Source organism: Caenorhabditis remanei, chromosome II (genome assembly GCF_010183535.1).
Source record: "Caenorhabditis remanei strain PX506 chromosome II, whole genome shotgun sequence".
NCBI classification, from domain to species: domain Eukaryota; kingdom Metazoa; phylum Nematoda; class Chromadorea; order Rhabditida; family Rhabditidae; genus Caenorhabditis; species Caenorhabditis remanei.
This window is the reverse complement of record NC_071329.1, coordinates 17645406-17660257: the sequence shown is the minus strand read 5'-3', so window position 1 is coordinate 17660257 and position 14852 is coordinate 17645406. Positions and strand designations below refer to the sequence as shown.

General features: G+C 34.5%; 2 protein-coding genes across 2 annotated transcripts; both read right to left on the bottom strand.

Annotated features, from left to right (window-relative positions):
- Positions 1 to 10520: 10520 nt before the first annotated feature.
- GCK72_007711 (uncharacterized protein) lies at positions 10521 to 11309 on the bottom strand (the record flags this gene model as incomplete). The annotated part of the gene is made up of 6 exons (XM_053726393.1): positions 10521 to 10572; positions 10619 to 10722; positions 10784 to 10868; positions 10915 to 10987; positions 11048 to 11100; positions 11155 to 11309. The coding sequence occupies 6 exons, from the start codon at positions 11307 to 11309 to the stop codon at positions 10521 to 10523; spliced, it is 522 nt and encodes a 173-aa protein (XP_053590587.1).
- Positions 11310 to 13615: 2306 nt separating this feature from the next.
- On the bottom strand, positions 13616 to 14519 carry GCK72_007710 (uncharacterized protein; the record flags this gene model as incomplete). The annotated part of the gene is made up of 5 exons (XM_053726392.1): positions 13616 to 13743; positions 13858 to 13943; positions 13987 to 14201; positions 14245 to 14399; positions 14495 to 14519. The coding sequence occupies 5 exons, from the start codon at positions 14517 to 14519 to the stop codon at positions 13616 to 13618; spliced, it is 609 nt and encodes a 202-aa protein (XP_053590586.1).
- Positions 14520 to 14852: the final 333 nt, after the last annotated feature.

Genomic DNA, 14852 nt, shown 5'->3' with positions numbered 1-14852 from the left:
TTTATAATTCTTATAATTTTATGGAGAAGGCATGCGTGATAGACCGCGAATGCAGTCCGTCTCATGTTACTCCAACTCCTGTCCCTAATAAACTTAATGTAATTTTTATAATTTTAATAATTTTATGGAGAAGGCATGCGTGATAGACCGCGAATGCAGTCCGTCTCATGTTACTCCAACTCCTGTCACTAATAAACTCAAAAAAATTTTTATAATTCTTATAATTTTATGGAGAAGGCATGCGTGATAGACCGCGAATACAGTCCGTCTTATGTTACTCCAACTCCTGTCCCTAATAAACTTAATATAATTTTTATAATTTTAATAATTTTATGGAGAAGGCATGCGTCATAGACCGCGAATGCAGTCCGTCTCATGTTACTCCAACTCCTGTCCCTAATAAACTTAATGTAATTTTTATAATTTTAATAATTTTATGGAGAAGGCATGCGTGATAGACCGCGAATGCAGTCCGTCTCATGTTACTCCAACTCCTGTCCCTAATAAACTTAATGTAATTTTTATAATTTTAATAATTTTATGGAGAAGGCATGCGTGATAGACCGCGAATACAGTCCGTCTCATGTTACTCCAACTCCTGTCCCTAATAAACTTAATGTAATTTTTATAATTTTAATAATTTTATGGAGAAGGCATGCGTGATAGACCGCGAATGCAGTCCGTCTCATGTTACTCCAACTCCTGTCCCTAATAAACTTAATGTAATTTTTATAATTTTAATAATTTTATGGAGAAGGCATGCGTGATAGACCGCGAATGCAGTCCGTCTCATGTTACTCCAACTCCTGTCCCTAATAAACCTAATGTAATTTTTATAATTTTAATAATTTTATGGAGAAGGCATGCGTCATAGACCGCGAATGCAGTCCGTCTCATGTTACTCCAACTCCTGTCCCTAATAAACCTAATGTAATTTTTATAATTTTAATAATTTTATGGAGAAGGCATGCGTGATAGACCGCGAAAACAGTCCGTCTCATGTTACTCCAACTCCTGTCACTAATAAACTTAATGTAATTTTTATAATTTTAATAATTTTATGGAGAAGGCATGCGTGATAGACCGCGAATGCAGTCCGTCTCATGTTACTCCAACTCCTGTCCCTAATAAACTTAATGTAATTTTTATAATTTTAATAATTTTATGGAGAAGGCATGCGTGATAGACCGCGAAAACAGTCCGTCTCATGTTACTCCAACTCCTGTCACTAATAAACTTAATGTAATTTTTATAATTTTAATAATTTTATGGAGAAGGCATGCGTGATAGACCGCGAATGCAGTCCGTCTCATGTTACTCCAACTCCTGTCCCTAATAAACTCAAAATAGTTTTTATAATTTTAATAATTTTATGGAGAAGGCATGCGTGATAGACCGCGAATACAGTCCGTCTCATGTTACTCCAACTCCTGTCCCTAATAAACTTAATGTAATTTTTATAATTTTAATAATTTTATGGAGAAGGCATGCGTGATAGACCGCGAATGCAGTCCGTCTCATGTTACTCCAACTCCTGTCCCTAATAAACTTGATGTAATTTTTATAATTTTAATAATTTTATGGAGAAGGCATGCGTCATAGACCGCGAATGCAGTCCGTCTCATGTTACTCCAACTCCTGTCCCTAATAAACTTAATGTAATTTTTATAATTTTAATAATTTTATGGAGAAGGCATGCGTGATAGACCGCGAATGCAGTCCGTCTCATGTTACTCCAACTCCTGTCCCTAATAAACTTAATGTAATTTTTATAATTTTAATAATTTTATGGAGAAGGCATGCGTGATAGACCGCGAATGCAGTCCGTCTCATGTTACTCCAACTCCTGTCCCTAATAAACCTAATGTAATTTTTATAATTCTTATAATTTTATGGAGAAGGCATGCGTGATAGACCGCGAATGCAGTCCGTCTTATGTTACTCCAACTCCTGTCACTAATAAACTTAATGTAATTTTTATAATTCTTATAATTTTATGGAGAAGGCATGCGTGATAGACCGCGAATGCAGTCCGTCTTATGTTACTCCAACTCCTGTCCCTAATAAACTCAAAATAATTTTTATAATTCTTATAATTTTATGGAGAAGGCATGCGTGATAGACCGCGAATACAGTCCGTCTTATGTTACTCCAACTCCTGTCACTAATAAACTTAATGTAATTTTTATAATTCTTATAATTTTATGGAGAAGGCATGCGTGATAGACCGCGAATCCAGTCCGTCTTATGTTACTCCAACTCCTGCCCCTAATAAACTTAATATAATTTTTATAATTCTTATAATTTTATGGAGAAGGCATGCGTGATAGACCGCGAATCCAGTCCGTCTCATGTTACTCCAACTCCTGCCCCTAATAAACTTAATATAATTTTTATAATTCTTATAATTTTATGGAGAAGGCATGCGTGATAGACCGCGAATCCAGTCCGTCTTATGTTACTCCAACTCCTGCCCCTAATAAACTTAATATAATTTTTATAATTCTTATAATTTTATGGAGAAGGCATGCGTGATAGACCGCGAATCCAGTCCGTCTCATGTTACTCCAACTCCTGCCCCTAATAAACTTAATATAATTTTTATAATTCTTATAATTTTATGGAGAAGGCATGCGTGATAGACCGCGAATGCAGTCCGTCTTATGTTACTCCAACTCCTGTCCCTAATAAACCTAATGTAATTTTTATAATTCTTATAATTTTATGGAGAAGGCATGCGTGATAGACCGCGAATGCAGTCCGTCTTATGTTACTCCAACTCCTGTCACTAATAAACTTAATGTAATTTTTATAATTCTTATAATTTTATGGAGAAGGCATGCGTGATAGACCGCGAATGCAGTCCGTCTTATGTTACTCCAACTCCTGTCCCTAATAAACTCAAAATAATTTTTATAATTCTTATAATTTTATGGAGAAGGCATGCGTGATAGACCGCGAATACAGTCCGTCTTATGTTACTCCAACTCCTGTCACTAATAAACTTAATGTAATTTTTATAATTCTTATAATTTTATGGAGAAGGCATGCGTGATAGACCGCGAATCCAGTCCGTCTCATGTTACTCCAACTCCTGCCCCTAATAAACTTAATATAATTTTTATAATTCTTATAATTTTATGGAGAAGGCATGCGTGATAGACCGCGAATGCAGTCCGTCTTATGTTACTCCAACTCCTGTCACTAATAAACTTAATGTAATTTTTATAATTCTTATAATTTTATGGAGAAGGCATGCGTGATAGACCGCGAATGCAGTCCGTCTTATGTTACTCCAACTCCTGTCCCTAATAAACTCAAAATAATTTTTATAATTCTTATAATTTTATGGAGAAGGCATGCGTGATAGACCGCGAATACAGTCCGTCTTATGTTACTCCAACTCCTGTCACTAATAAACTCAAAATAATTTTTATAATTCTTATAATTTTATGGAGAAGGCATGCGTGATAGACCGCGAATCCAGTCCGTCTCATGTTACTCCAACTCCTGCCCCTAATAAACTTAATATAATTTTTATAATTCTTATAATTTTATGGAGAAGGCATGCGTGATAGACCGCGAATGCAGTCCGTCTTATGTTACTCCAACTCCTGTCACTAATAAACTTAATGTAATTTTTATAATTCTTATAATTTTATGGAGAAGGCATGCGTGATAGACCGCGAATGCAGTCCGTCTTATGTTACTCCAACTCCTGTCCCTAATAAACTCAAAATAATTTTTATAATTCTTATAATTTTATGGAGAAGGCATGCGTGATAGACCGCGAATACAGTCCGTCTTATGTTACTCCAACTCCTGTCACTAATAAACTTAATGTAATTTTTATAATTCTTATAATTTTATGGAGAAGGCATGCGTGATAGACCGCGAATCCAGTCCGTCTCATGTTACTCCAACTCCTGTCCCTAATAAACCTAATGTAATTTTTATAATTCTTATAATTTTATGGAGAAGGCATGCGTGATAGACCGCGAATGCAGTCCGTCTTATGTTACTCCAACTCCTGTCACTAATAAACTTAATGTAATTTTTATAATTCTTATAATTTTATGGAGAAGGCATGCGTGATAGACCGCGAATGCAGTCCGTCTTATGTTACTCCAACTCCTGTCCCTAATAAACTCAAAATAATTTTTATAATTCTTATAATTTTATGGAGAAGGCATGCGTGATAGACCGCGAATACAGTCCGTCTTATGTTACTCCAACTCCTGTCACTAATAAACTTAATGTAATTTTTATAATTCTTATAATTTTATGGAGAAGGCATGCGTGATAGACCGCGAATCCAGTCCGTCTTATGTTACTCCAACTCCTGCCCCTAATAAACTTAATATAATTTTTATAATTCTTATAATTTTATGGAGAAGGCATGCGTGATAGACCGCGAATCCAGTCCGTCTCATGTTACTCCAACTCCTGCCCCTAATAAACTTAATATAATTTTTATAATTCTTATAATTTTATGGAGAAGGCATGCGTGATAGACCGCGAATCCAGTCCGTCTTATGTTACTCCAACTCCTGCCCCTAATAAACTTAATATAATTTTTATAATTCTTATAATTTTATGGAGAAGGCATGCGTGATAGACCGCGAATCCAGTCCGTCTCATGTTACTCCAACTCCTGCCCCTAATAAACTTAATATAATTTTTATAATTCTTATAATTTTATGGAGAAGGCATGCGTGATAGACCGCGAATGCAGTCCGTCTTATGTTACTCCAACTCCTGTCCCTAATAAACCTAATGTAATTTTTATAATTCTTATAATTTTATGGAGAAGGCATGCGTGATAGACCGCGAATGCAGTCCGTCTTATGTTACTCCAACTCCTGTCACTAATAAACTTAATGTAATTTTTATAATTCTTATAATTTTATGGAGAAGGCATGCGTGATAGACCGCGAATGCAGTCCGTCTTATGTTACTCCAACTCCTGTCCCTAATAAACTCAAAATAATTTTTATAATTCTTATAATTTTATGGAGAAGGCATGCGTGATAGACCGCGAATACAGTCCGTCTTATGTTACTCCAACTCCTGTCACTAATAAACTTAATGTAATTTTTATAATTCTTATAATTTTATGGAGAAGGCATGCGTGATAGACCGCGAATCCAGTCCGTCTCATGTTACTCCAACTCCTGCCCCTAATAAACTTAATATAATTTTTATAATTCTTATAATTTTATGGAGAAGGCATGCGTGATAGACCGCGAATGCAGTCCGTCTTATGTTACTCCAACTCCTGTCACTAATAAACTTAATGTAATTTTTATAATTCTTATAATTTTATGGAGAAGGCATGCGTGATAGACCGCGAATGCAGTCCGTCTTATGTTACTCCAACTCCTGTCCCTAATAAACTCAAAATAATTTTTATAATTCTTATAATTTTATGGAGAAGGCATGCGTGATAGACCGCGAATACAGTCCGTCTTATGTTACTCCAACTCCTGTCACTAATAAACTTAATGTAATTTTTATAATTCTTATAATTTTATGGAGAAGGCATGCGTGATAGACCGCGAATCCAGTCCGTCTCATGTTACTCCAACTCCTGCCCCTAATAAACTTAATATAATTTTTATAATTCTTATAATTTTATGGAGAAGGCATGCGTGATAGACCGCGAATACAGTCCGTCTTATGTTACTCCAACTCCTGTCACTAATAAACTTAATGTAATTTTTATAATTCTTATAATTTTATGGAGAAGGCATGCGTGATAGACCGCGAATCCAGTCCGTCTTATGTTACTCCAACTCCTGTCACTAATAAACTTAATGTAATTTTTATAATTCTTATAATTTTATGGAGAAGGCATGCGTGATAGACCGCGAATCCAGTCCGTCTTATGTTACTCCAACTCCTGTCCCTAATAAACTTAATGTAATTTTTATAATTCTTATAATTTTATGGAGAAGGCATGCGTGATAGACCGCGAATCCAGTCCGTCTCATGTTACTCCAACTCCTGCCCCTAATAAACTTAATATAATTTTTATAATTCTTATAATTTTATGGAGAAGGCATGCGTGATAGACCGCGAATCCAGTCCGTCTCATGTTACTCCAACTCCTGCCCCTAATAAACTTAATATAATTTTTATAATTCTTATAATTTTATGGAGAAGGCATGCGTGATAGACCGCGAATCCAGTCCGTCTTATGTTACTCCAACTCCTGTCCCTAATAAACTTAATGTAATTTTTATAATTCTTATAATTTTATGGAGAAGGCATGCGTGATAGACCGCGAATCCAGTCCGTCTCATGTTACTCCAACTCCTGCCCCTAATAAACTTAATATAATTTTTATAATTCTTATAATTTTATGGAGAAGGCATGCGTGATAGACCGCGAATCCAGTCCGTCTCATGTTACTCCAACTCCTGCCCCTAATAAACTTAATATAATTTTTATAATTCTTATAATTTTATGGAGAAGGCATGCGTGATAGACCGCGAATCCAGTCCGTCTTATGTTACTCCAACTCCTGTCCCTAATAAACTTAATGTAATTTTTATAATTCTTATAATTTTATGGAGAAGGCATGCGTGATAGACCGCGAATCCAGTCCGTCTCATGTTACTCCAACTCCTGCCCCTAATAAACTTAATGTAATTTTTATAATTCTTATAATTTTATGGAGAAGGCATGCGTGATAGACCGCGAATCCAGTCCGTCTCATGTTACTCCAACTCCTGCCCCTAATAAACTTAATATAATTTTTATAATTCTTATAATTTTATGGAGAAGGCATGCGTGATAGACCGCGAATCCAGTCCGTCTTATGTTACTCCAACTCCTGTCCCTAATAAACCTAATGTAATTTTTATAATTCTTATAATTTTATGGAGAAGGCATGCGTGATAGACCGCGAATCCAGTCCGTCTCATGTTACTCCAACTCCTGCCCCTAATAAACTTAATGTAATTTTTATAATTCTTATAATTTTATGGAGAAGGCATGCGTGATAGACCGCGAATACAGTCCGTCTTATGTTACTCCAACTCCTGTCACTAATAAACTTAATGTAATTTTTATAATTCTTATAATTTTATGGAGAAGGCATGCGTGATAGACCGCGAATCCAGTCCGTCTTATGTTACTCCAACTCCTGTCACTAATAAACTTAATGTAATTTTTATAATTCTTATAATTTTATGGAGAAGGCATGCGTGATAGACCGCGAATACAGTCCGTCTTATGTTACTCCAACTCCTGTCACTAATAAACCTAATGTAATTTTTATAATTCTTATAATTTTATGGAGAAGGCATGCGTGATAGACCGCGAATCCAGTCCGTCTCATGTTACTCCAACTCCTGCCCCTAATTAACTTAATATAATTTTTATAATTCTTATAATTTTATGGAGAAGGCATGCGTGATAGACCGCGAATCCAGTCCGTCTTATGTTACTCCAACTCCTGTCCCTAATAAACCTAATGTAATTTTTATAATTCTTATAATTTTATGGAGAAGGCATGCGTGATAGACCGCGAATACAGTCCGTCTTATGTTACTCCAACTCCTGTCCCTAATAAACCTAATGTAATTTTTATAATTTTAATAATTTTATGGAGAAGGCATGCGTGATAGACCGCGAATACAGTCCGTCTTATGTTACTCCAACTCCTGTCACTAATAAACTTAATGTAATTTTTATAATTTTAATAATTTTATGGAGAAGGCATGCGTGATAGACCGCGAATGCAGTCCGTCTCATGTTACTCCAACTCCTGTCACTAATAAACTCAAAATAATTTTTATAATTTTAATAATTTTATGGAGAAGGCATGCGTGATAGACCGCGAATACAGTCCGTCTTATGTTACTCCAACTCCTGTCCCTAATAAACCTAATGTAATTTTTATAATTTTAATAATTTTATGGAGAAGGCATGCGTGATAGACCGCGAATACAGTCCGTCTTATGTTACTCCAACTCCTGTCACTAATAAACTTAATGTAATTTTTATAATTTTAATAATTTTATGGAGAAGGCATGCGTGATAGACCGCGAATGCAGTCCGTCTCATGTTACTCCAACTCCTGTCACTAATAAACTCAAAATAATTTTTATAATTTTAATAATTTTATGGAGAAGGCATGCGTGATAGACCGCGAATACAGTCCGTCTTATGTTACTCCAACTCCTGTCCCTAATAAACCTAATGTAATTTTTATAATTTTAATAATTTTATGGAGAAGGCATGCGTGATAGACCGCGAATGCAGTCCGTCTTATGTTACTCCAACTCCTGTCCCTAATTAGTTTATATAGAATTTTAGATAATTTTGAGAATCCTCCTGGGGGAAATCATAGTGAAGTCGCCGTTACTCATCTTATTTTCTTCTCCACCCCTTTCGCTTATTCATTGTTGTGGTCGTGGCGGTGGATGGTTGTGGTGGTAACTGAAAATTTATCAATTTTAAAATATGAAATCTAATGAAGCAAGGAATATATCTAGAGAGTTAAAAACGGGTTGAACGTAATTAGAAACAGAGAGAGCTCAAAAAAAGAGAACTACTCGGTGCGGGAGTGAAAGGGACAACTGACTGTATTCCATCCGTCTCACCATCTAGTCTGGGGGCGTGTCATAGTTGTCATCATCTGTCAGATTTCCCGGGGACATTAATGACAGGTGAGAGTGTTTGTGATAGAGAACAATTAAAAAAGACACAGTCGTTTTATCTTTCTGGGAAATCGGATAGCAATGTGTGAATTCGTTGGCATATTCAAATTGGGTTGAGACATCTGCTGTTTGATTAATCTACCGTAGTGGGAATCAATAACGAAGAGACATGTCCCAAGAAATAAAAAATAGTTTTAAAAAAAAGGGAAAACGAGAATGAAAGAAAATTAGGAATATCGATTAGTTTAAAATTTGAAGTAAGACGTTTAAAAAATGGGATTATGACTAGAATATAGTTAGCTACATGTTCTGGATTGGGGTTGGAATTGGACACAATATACAAGAAAAGCCGGAGATCACATCTATTTTTATCAGAAAATACGGTGCTCTCAGGAAATGCTCTCAATTCAACAAAGGAAACTTTTGAAAAACTTCTTATCTCAGCTACATCTAATTTTTGAGGAATTTAAAGAATTAAGAGTGAAATCTAACAAGTAGGGAACAGGGGTAGGTTGAATGCAATTAGAAACAGAGAACGCCCAAAAAAATAGGACTGCTCGGTATGGAAGTGAAAGGGACAACTGACTGTATTCCACCCGTCTCCCCATCTAGTCTGGGGGCGTGGCCTATTTGTCATCATGTGTCAGATTTCCCGTCAAGATAAGTGACAGGTGCAAGTGTTTGTGCCAGAGAATAACAAATAAGAACACAGACCGACTTCTTCACATACATGATTGATGACCCGCCTTCCGCGTTCACACTCTGTCTACATGATTCTTATCTATTCTAGATCGGGAGTATACAAATTGATCCCTGGAAAAATGAATCACATTCCTATATCGATCGAGTAAAAACAATTCTCATCATACAAACATAGTGGGGGGCTTATGTGATTTTTGAAAAAACAAAATATCTCAAGATCCCAAGATGTTTTTTTGAATGATTTTAATCATACTTGTCAAAAATCGGGCCGGGCCTGGCCGAGATTTTCCTTGACCGGGCCGGGCCGGGCCGAAATTTCTCTTGGCCCGGCCCGGCCCGGTCGGCCCGGATTCAAAAATGGGTACCCATTTTTACCAATTTTTTTTTGAAATTTTTCGAAAAAAAGAGTAAAAATGCTTAAATTATCATACATATTCACATTTTGATTCAATTTTAAATGTTTACTCGAAAACTATACTTTTTTCAAAAAAGTTCAAAAAATTTCCAAAAATTTCCAAAAAAAAACATCAAAATTTCAAAAATGTTTCAAAAACTGTTTCAAAACGGGCCGAGCGGGCCGGGCCGGGCCGAGATTTTTCCTGATTTTGGCCCGGCCCGGCCCGGCCCGTGACAAGTCTGATTTTAATAGAACCTAATAAAACATCTTGCAGGGAATATGAATACGAATTGCAATATTATGGCTTCTAGAGGGATTTTTTGAGAAAAGTGGAAAAAACATAAAAGAGAAATTTACTTAAACGGTTTCTGGGGTGTCTGGAGGAAACACTTCTAACATGCACTGAAAGTTTCACAAAGTTATCTGGGAGATTGAAATTAAAAAAAAATAATTTTTTAATGAGGTTTGGGTGAAAACTCAATTATTGGGCATATTTTCCGATGATGACGTCATACAATCACTACCATAGGGGTACACGTGCTGTAAAAAGAGTTCGGATTGCAACAACTTTTTGCAACTGTGTCAAGATGCCCCACACAAACATTCTAAATCATATACAGATAGTGCCTCTTAAATTAATTAGGAATTGGAGTGTTGTTAGAATTACAGTTAATTAATGACACGTAAGAAAATATAATCATTTATTAATTTTGAGTAAAATCATTAATAATTAAAATGTGTGAAATTATATTTTAAGTCAACGCGCATCCCTCGTAGACGCAATAAACTGATTCAATATCTTTTCTGAAAAAATGTATGCTCGTAGATAAAACAGAAAACAAAAACAAACGCAGAGCCAAATCCATATTTCCCATTCGGTTGGCAGGTAATAGTCGCATCGGAAACGATAGTATCATCATTGCCAATAGCAACAGTCTCAGTTGCAGTTTTTGCCTGAAATTTTGGAACAAATACATATATATTGACAATTTGAATAAGGAGAAGTTGCACTTACATAAACTTGCATGGAGATACAGATGGAATTTTCTGTAGTGCATCTGAGATGAGTCTGTATACATCCGGCCTGTCCCAACTCCGTTCTGTGTTAGCAAAATGTTTACAATAATATGTCGAACATAAACTTACATAGAACTGGGTTTCATATCCAGGCCGTTCTCAGGATTCACCAGAATTGGATCTATTTCACACTTGTCACAAACTACAATGATACAACTTTTTGGTACAACTTTTTTGGTGGAACAAACATTGATCTACTTACGGTTTGCAGGAGTAGTTACAGGAGGAAGAGTAGTGGTCTCTCCAGGGAGCTTACTGTAATATAAAATAACTTTTACAAAACATTTTTCATCAAAATGAGTTGCTCACCAAAATATCTTCTTTACTTTTGATTTCTTCCCATCTAATTCTCCATTTTCTCCAAATTGCTTTGATTCGTTTATCGTGAAGTACCGCACTCCTACAGGGTATTTTGTCGCATACCACTCATTATTTTCACAAATCAGTCCAAAATGCGAGAACATGTCCAGAGGAGGACCTGGTGGGTCGTCTCCTCGACCGTTTGCAACCACGTCGACATTCTGATTATATCACGTTTCATGATGATTTTTGGATGAAAGCTTGAAGGTAGTACACCATTAATTTGGAACAGATCTCACAACATAATCAGATGCATCGTATATAACGCATTCTTTGTAAGACTCGAGCAACGTGTGCCCTAGGGCAAGATTTTTATAAAAACAGATACTATTGGTCATTAGTAACCCATACAAAAATTTTTGAGCTCGGGCTCCGGGTTACGGTAGTACTGTAGGTGCTCAAAGAGCAAAAAAAATTTTTTTTTGTTTTTGACCGTAGAACGCTATAATTTTTGGAATGAAATGAATATTGTTAGTGTAGTATTTTCTCAATATTTTAAAACATGAAAATAATTTTTGACCAAGATATAACAAAATTAGTCCATTTTTTCTGAAATTTTGGGAAAAACTGTAATTTTTATGGAACAAATAGGTAATACCTTTTTACCACTCTATGTTTACATGAAGCTACAATGTTTCAGCTTTATTTCAAAGATAAAAATTTCAAAAAAATCCTATACTGTTTTTTGAAAAATTTCGATATCTGACAATGAAAAAAACTTTTTTTGAGATAACTCGAAAATTGTTTTAGAATCGAACTGCTCATACTTTTTTAAGTGTTTTTTGTACTGGCACTTTATCTCCAACTCTTCAACATCATTGAGAAAAATGCACTTCTATGTATGAATTTTCGCCACATTTTCAACTTTTTTCAAAAGTTGATTTTTGAAATACTAATAATGAATACCTTTTTACCACACTAGTTTTACATTACACAACAACACTTCAACTTCATTTTGAAATTAAAATTTCAGAAAAAAATCGATACATATTGTCTGAAAAATTTTGATGTCTGAAACTGAAAAAACCTTTTTTTGAGATATCTTCAAAATTCTTTTAGAATCAAATTGCCCGCTAACTTTGGAGCATTTTTTGTATTGACCTTTTATTTATAATTGTTTCTCATCATTATAAAAAATCCAATATTCCTTCAATTCAACCATTTTAAGAACATAGTCAGTTTCAGGCTCAAATTTGACGTATTTCGTGGTAACGCAGTTTTTTTTTTCTAAATAGTTTTTTTAGTTTATAAATATTAAAATCCTTTCTTTATTGACAAGAAACAATTTCTAGTTTTCACAAAAAATGTTGCTGAAAATTTTTTGGTAGTGAATGCTTATTGATGCTTAAAAACTTTGAACTTAAATCTTTTCAATTAAGCAAGGATTTTAATATTTATGAACTAAAAAAACTATTTAGAAAAAAAAATAACTGCATTACCACGAAATACGTCAAATTTGATCCTGAAACTGACTATGTTCTTAAAATGGTTGAATTGAAGGAATATTGGATTTTTTATAATGATGAGAAACAATTATAAATAAAAGGTCAATACAAAAAATGCTCCAAAGTTAGCGGGCAATTTGATTCTAAAAGAATTTTGAAGATATCTCAAAAAAAAATTTTTTCAGTTTCAGACATCAAAATTTTTCAGACAATATGTATCGATTTTTTTCTGAAATTTTAATTTCAAAATGGAGTTGAAGTGTTGTTGTGTGATGTAAAACTAGTGTGGTAAAAAGGTATTCATTATTAGTATTTCAAAAATCAACTTTTGAAAAAAGTTGAAAATGTGGCGAAAATTCATACATAGAAGTGCATTTTTCTCAATGATGTTGAAGAGTTGGAAATAAAGTGTCAGTACAAAAAACACTTAAAAGAGTATGAACAGTTTGATTCTAAAACAATTTTTGAGTTATCTCAAAAAAAGTTTTTTTCATTGTCAGATATCGAAATTTTTCAAAAAACAGTATAGGATTTTTTTGAAATTTTTATCTTTAAAATAAAGCTAAAACATTGTTGTTTTATGTAAACATAGAGCGGTAAAAAGGTATTACCTATTTGTTCCATAAAAATTACAGTTTTTCCCAAAATTTCAGAAAAAATGGACTAATTTTGTTATATCTTGGTCAAAAATTATTTTCATGTTTTAAAATTCTGAGAAAATACTACACTAACAATACTCATTTTATTCCAAAAATTATAGCGTTCTACGGTCAAAAACAAAAAAAAAATTTTTTGCTCTTTGAGCACCTACAGTACTACCGTAACCCGGAGCCCGAGCTCAAAAATTTTTGTATGGGTTACTAATGACCGATAGTATGTTTGACTGCAATATCTAAGCTGTACCATGCATACAGGTCCTAGGCCCACACCCTTTGATTCCATGCTCGAGTCTTACAGAGAATGCGTTATATATCATCAGGAGCAGTAATTTCAGACTCATTGAAAGCTGTTCTAATCCAAGTCCAAGGATGAGTGCTGCAGGTGATTGACGTAACACAACCATCTTTCATCGTAAATGGGACAAGATCAATAGCTGAAAACTTTTGTTAATTCAATGATACATTTTTCATAAGACTGACACAATAATTTTTTCTCTATCACTCGAAATTTATTATATATAAAATTAAAAGTGAAGATTCATACTCACCCATGGTTGTCACCCAACTTTTGTCTATTGGTTCTACCAATTCGCGAATATCTGGACAGGTGCATGCCGCAGACGCAGGGGGGAGGCTAAAATCAATATTACGCTCTTTAGAGACTCAGAACTTCTTACCATGCAAATAAAGATATTTTTGTTTTTTTCCCTTCCAACTGGTCTATGTTTCCACTTCCTTTTCCTTTTTCCTCGTCTGTGATGTATAAAAATCCTAGTGGCGTCTTTGTGGTGTACCATACATTATTTTCACAAATGATTCCAAAGTAATCAAAAAAATCAAACGCTGGTCTTGTCTCGTCATTCCAATCCATGTCAGTTGTTGTGCGTAACCACTGAAAACATTTAAGCGTAAGGGAAACAAATATCAAAACTCACTTGCATAACCCTAGGATCACTATTAATATCGCTGGGAGGAGGGATTTCAGTTTCATTGAAACGAAAGAATACAGCAGTTGAGTAATCTTTACCACATATCATCTTTCTGTCACATCCACCCTCATCAATGATCGATACGTTTTCTCCTCCAAGAGCTATAACGATAATTCAATCAAGTTAATTTTTCAGAAGATCAAACAATACATAGATCGGGATACATTAACCCCCGAAAGTCCGGACATTGACAAACCATCGATCTTATCTTCAAACAGCATTCTCCTCCTTGAAAAAGTATAATTAGAAAAAGGAACGGAAACCAGTTCATTTTGCAGGTTAATGATGACAAGTACATGGATTTTCCCCTTTTTATGTTCTTTTTTTGATTTATGATAATTACATGATAATTGATTGATATGAATAATTATGGTAATAGAATCATTTGAATAGTGTTCAATGTTGTGTAGATTCTAGAGGTTCAAAAATTCAATTCAGAAATTAAAGATTGTTTCATATCTGATATGTGTGCTTCAAATTTCAAATGTTTGACAGAATTGACAATTTTTATTTTTTAAATATCCCAGTGTTATAAAATTTTTTAAAAAGTCAAA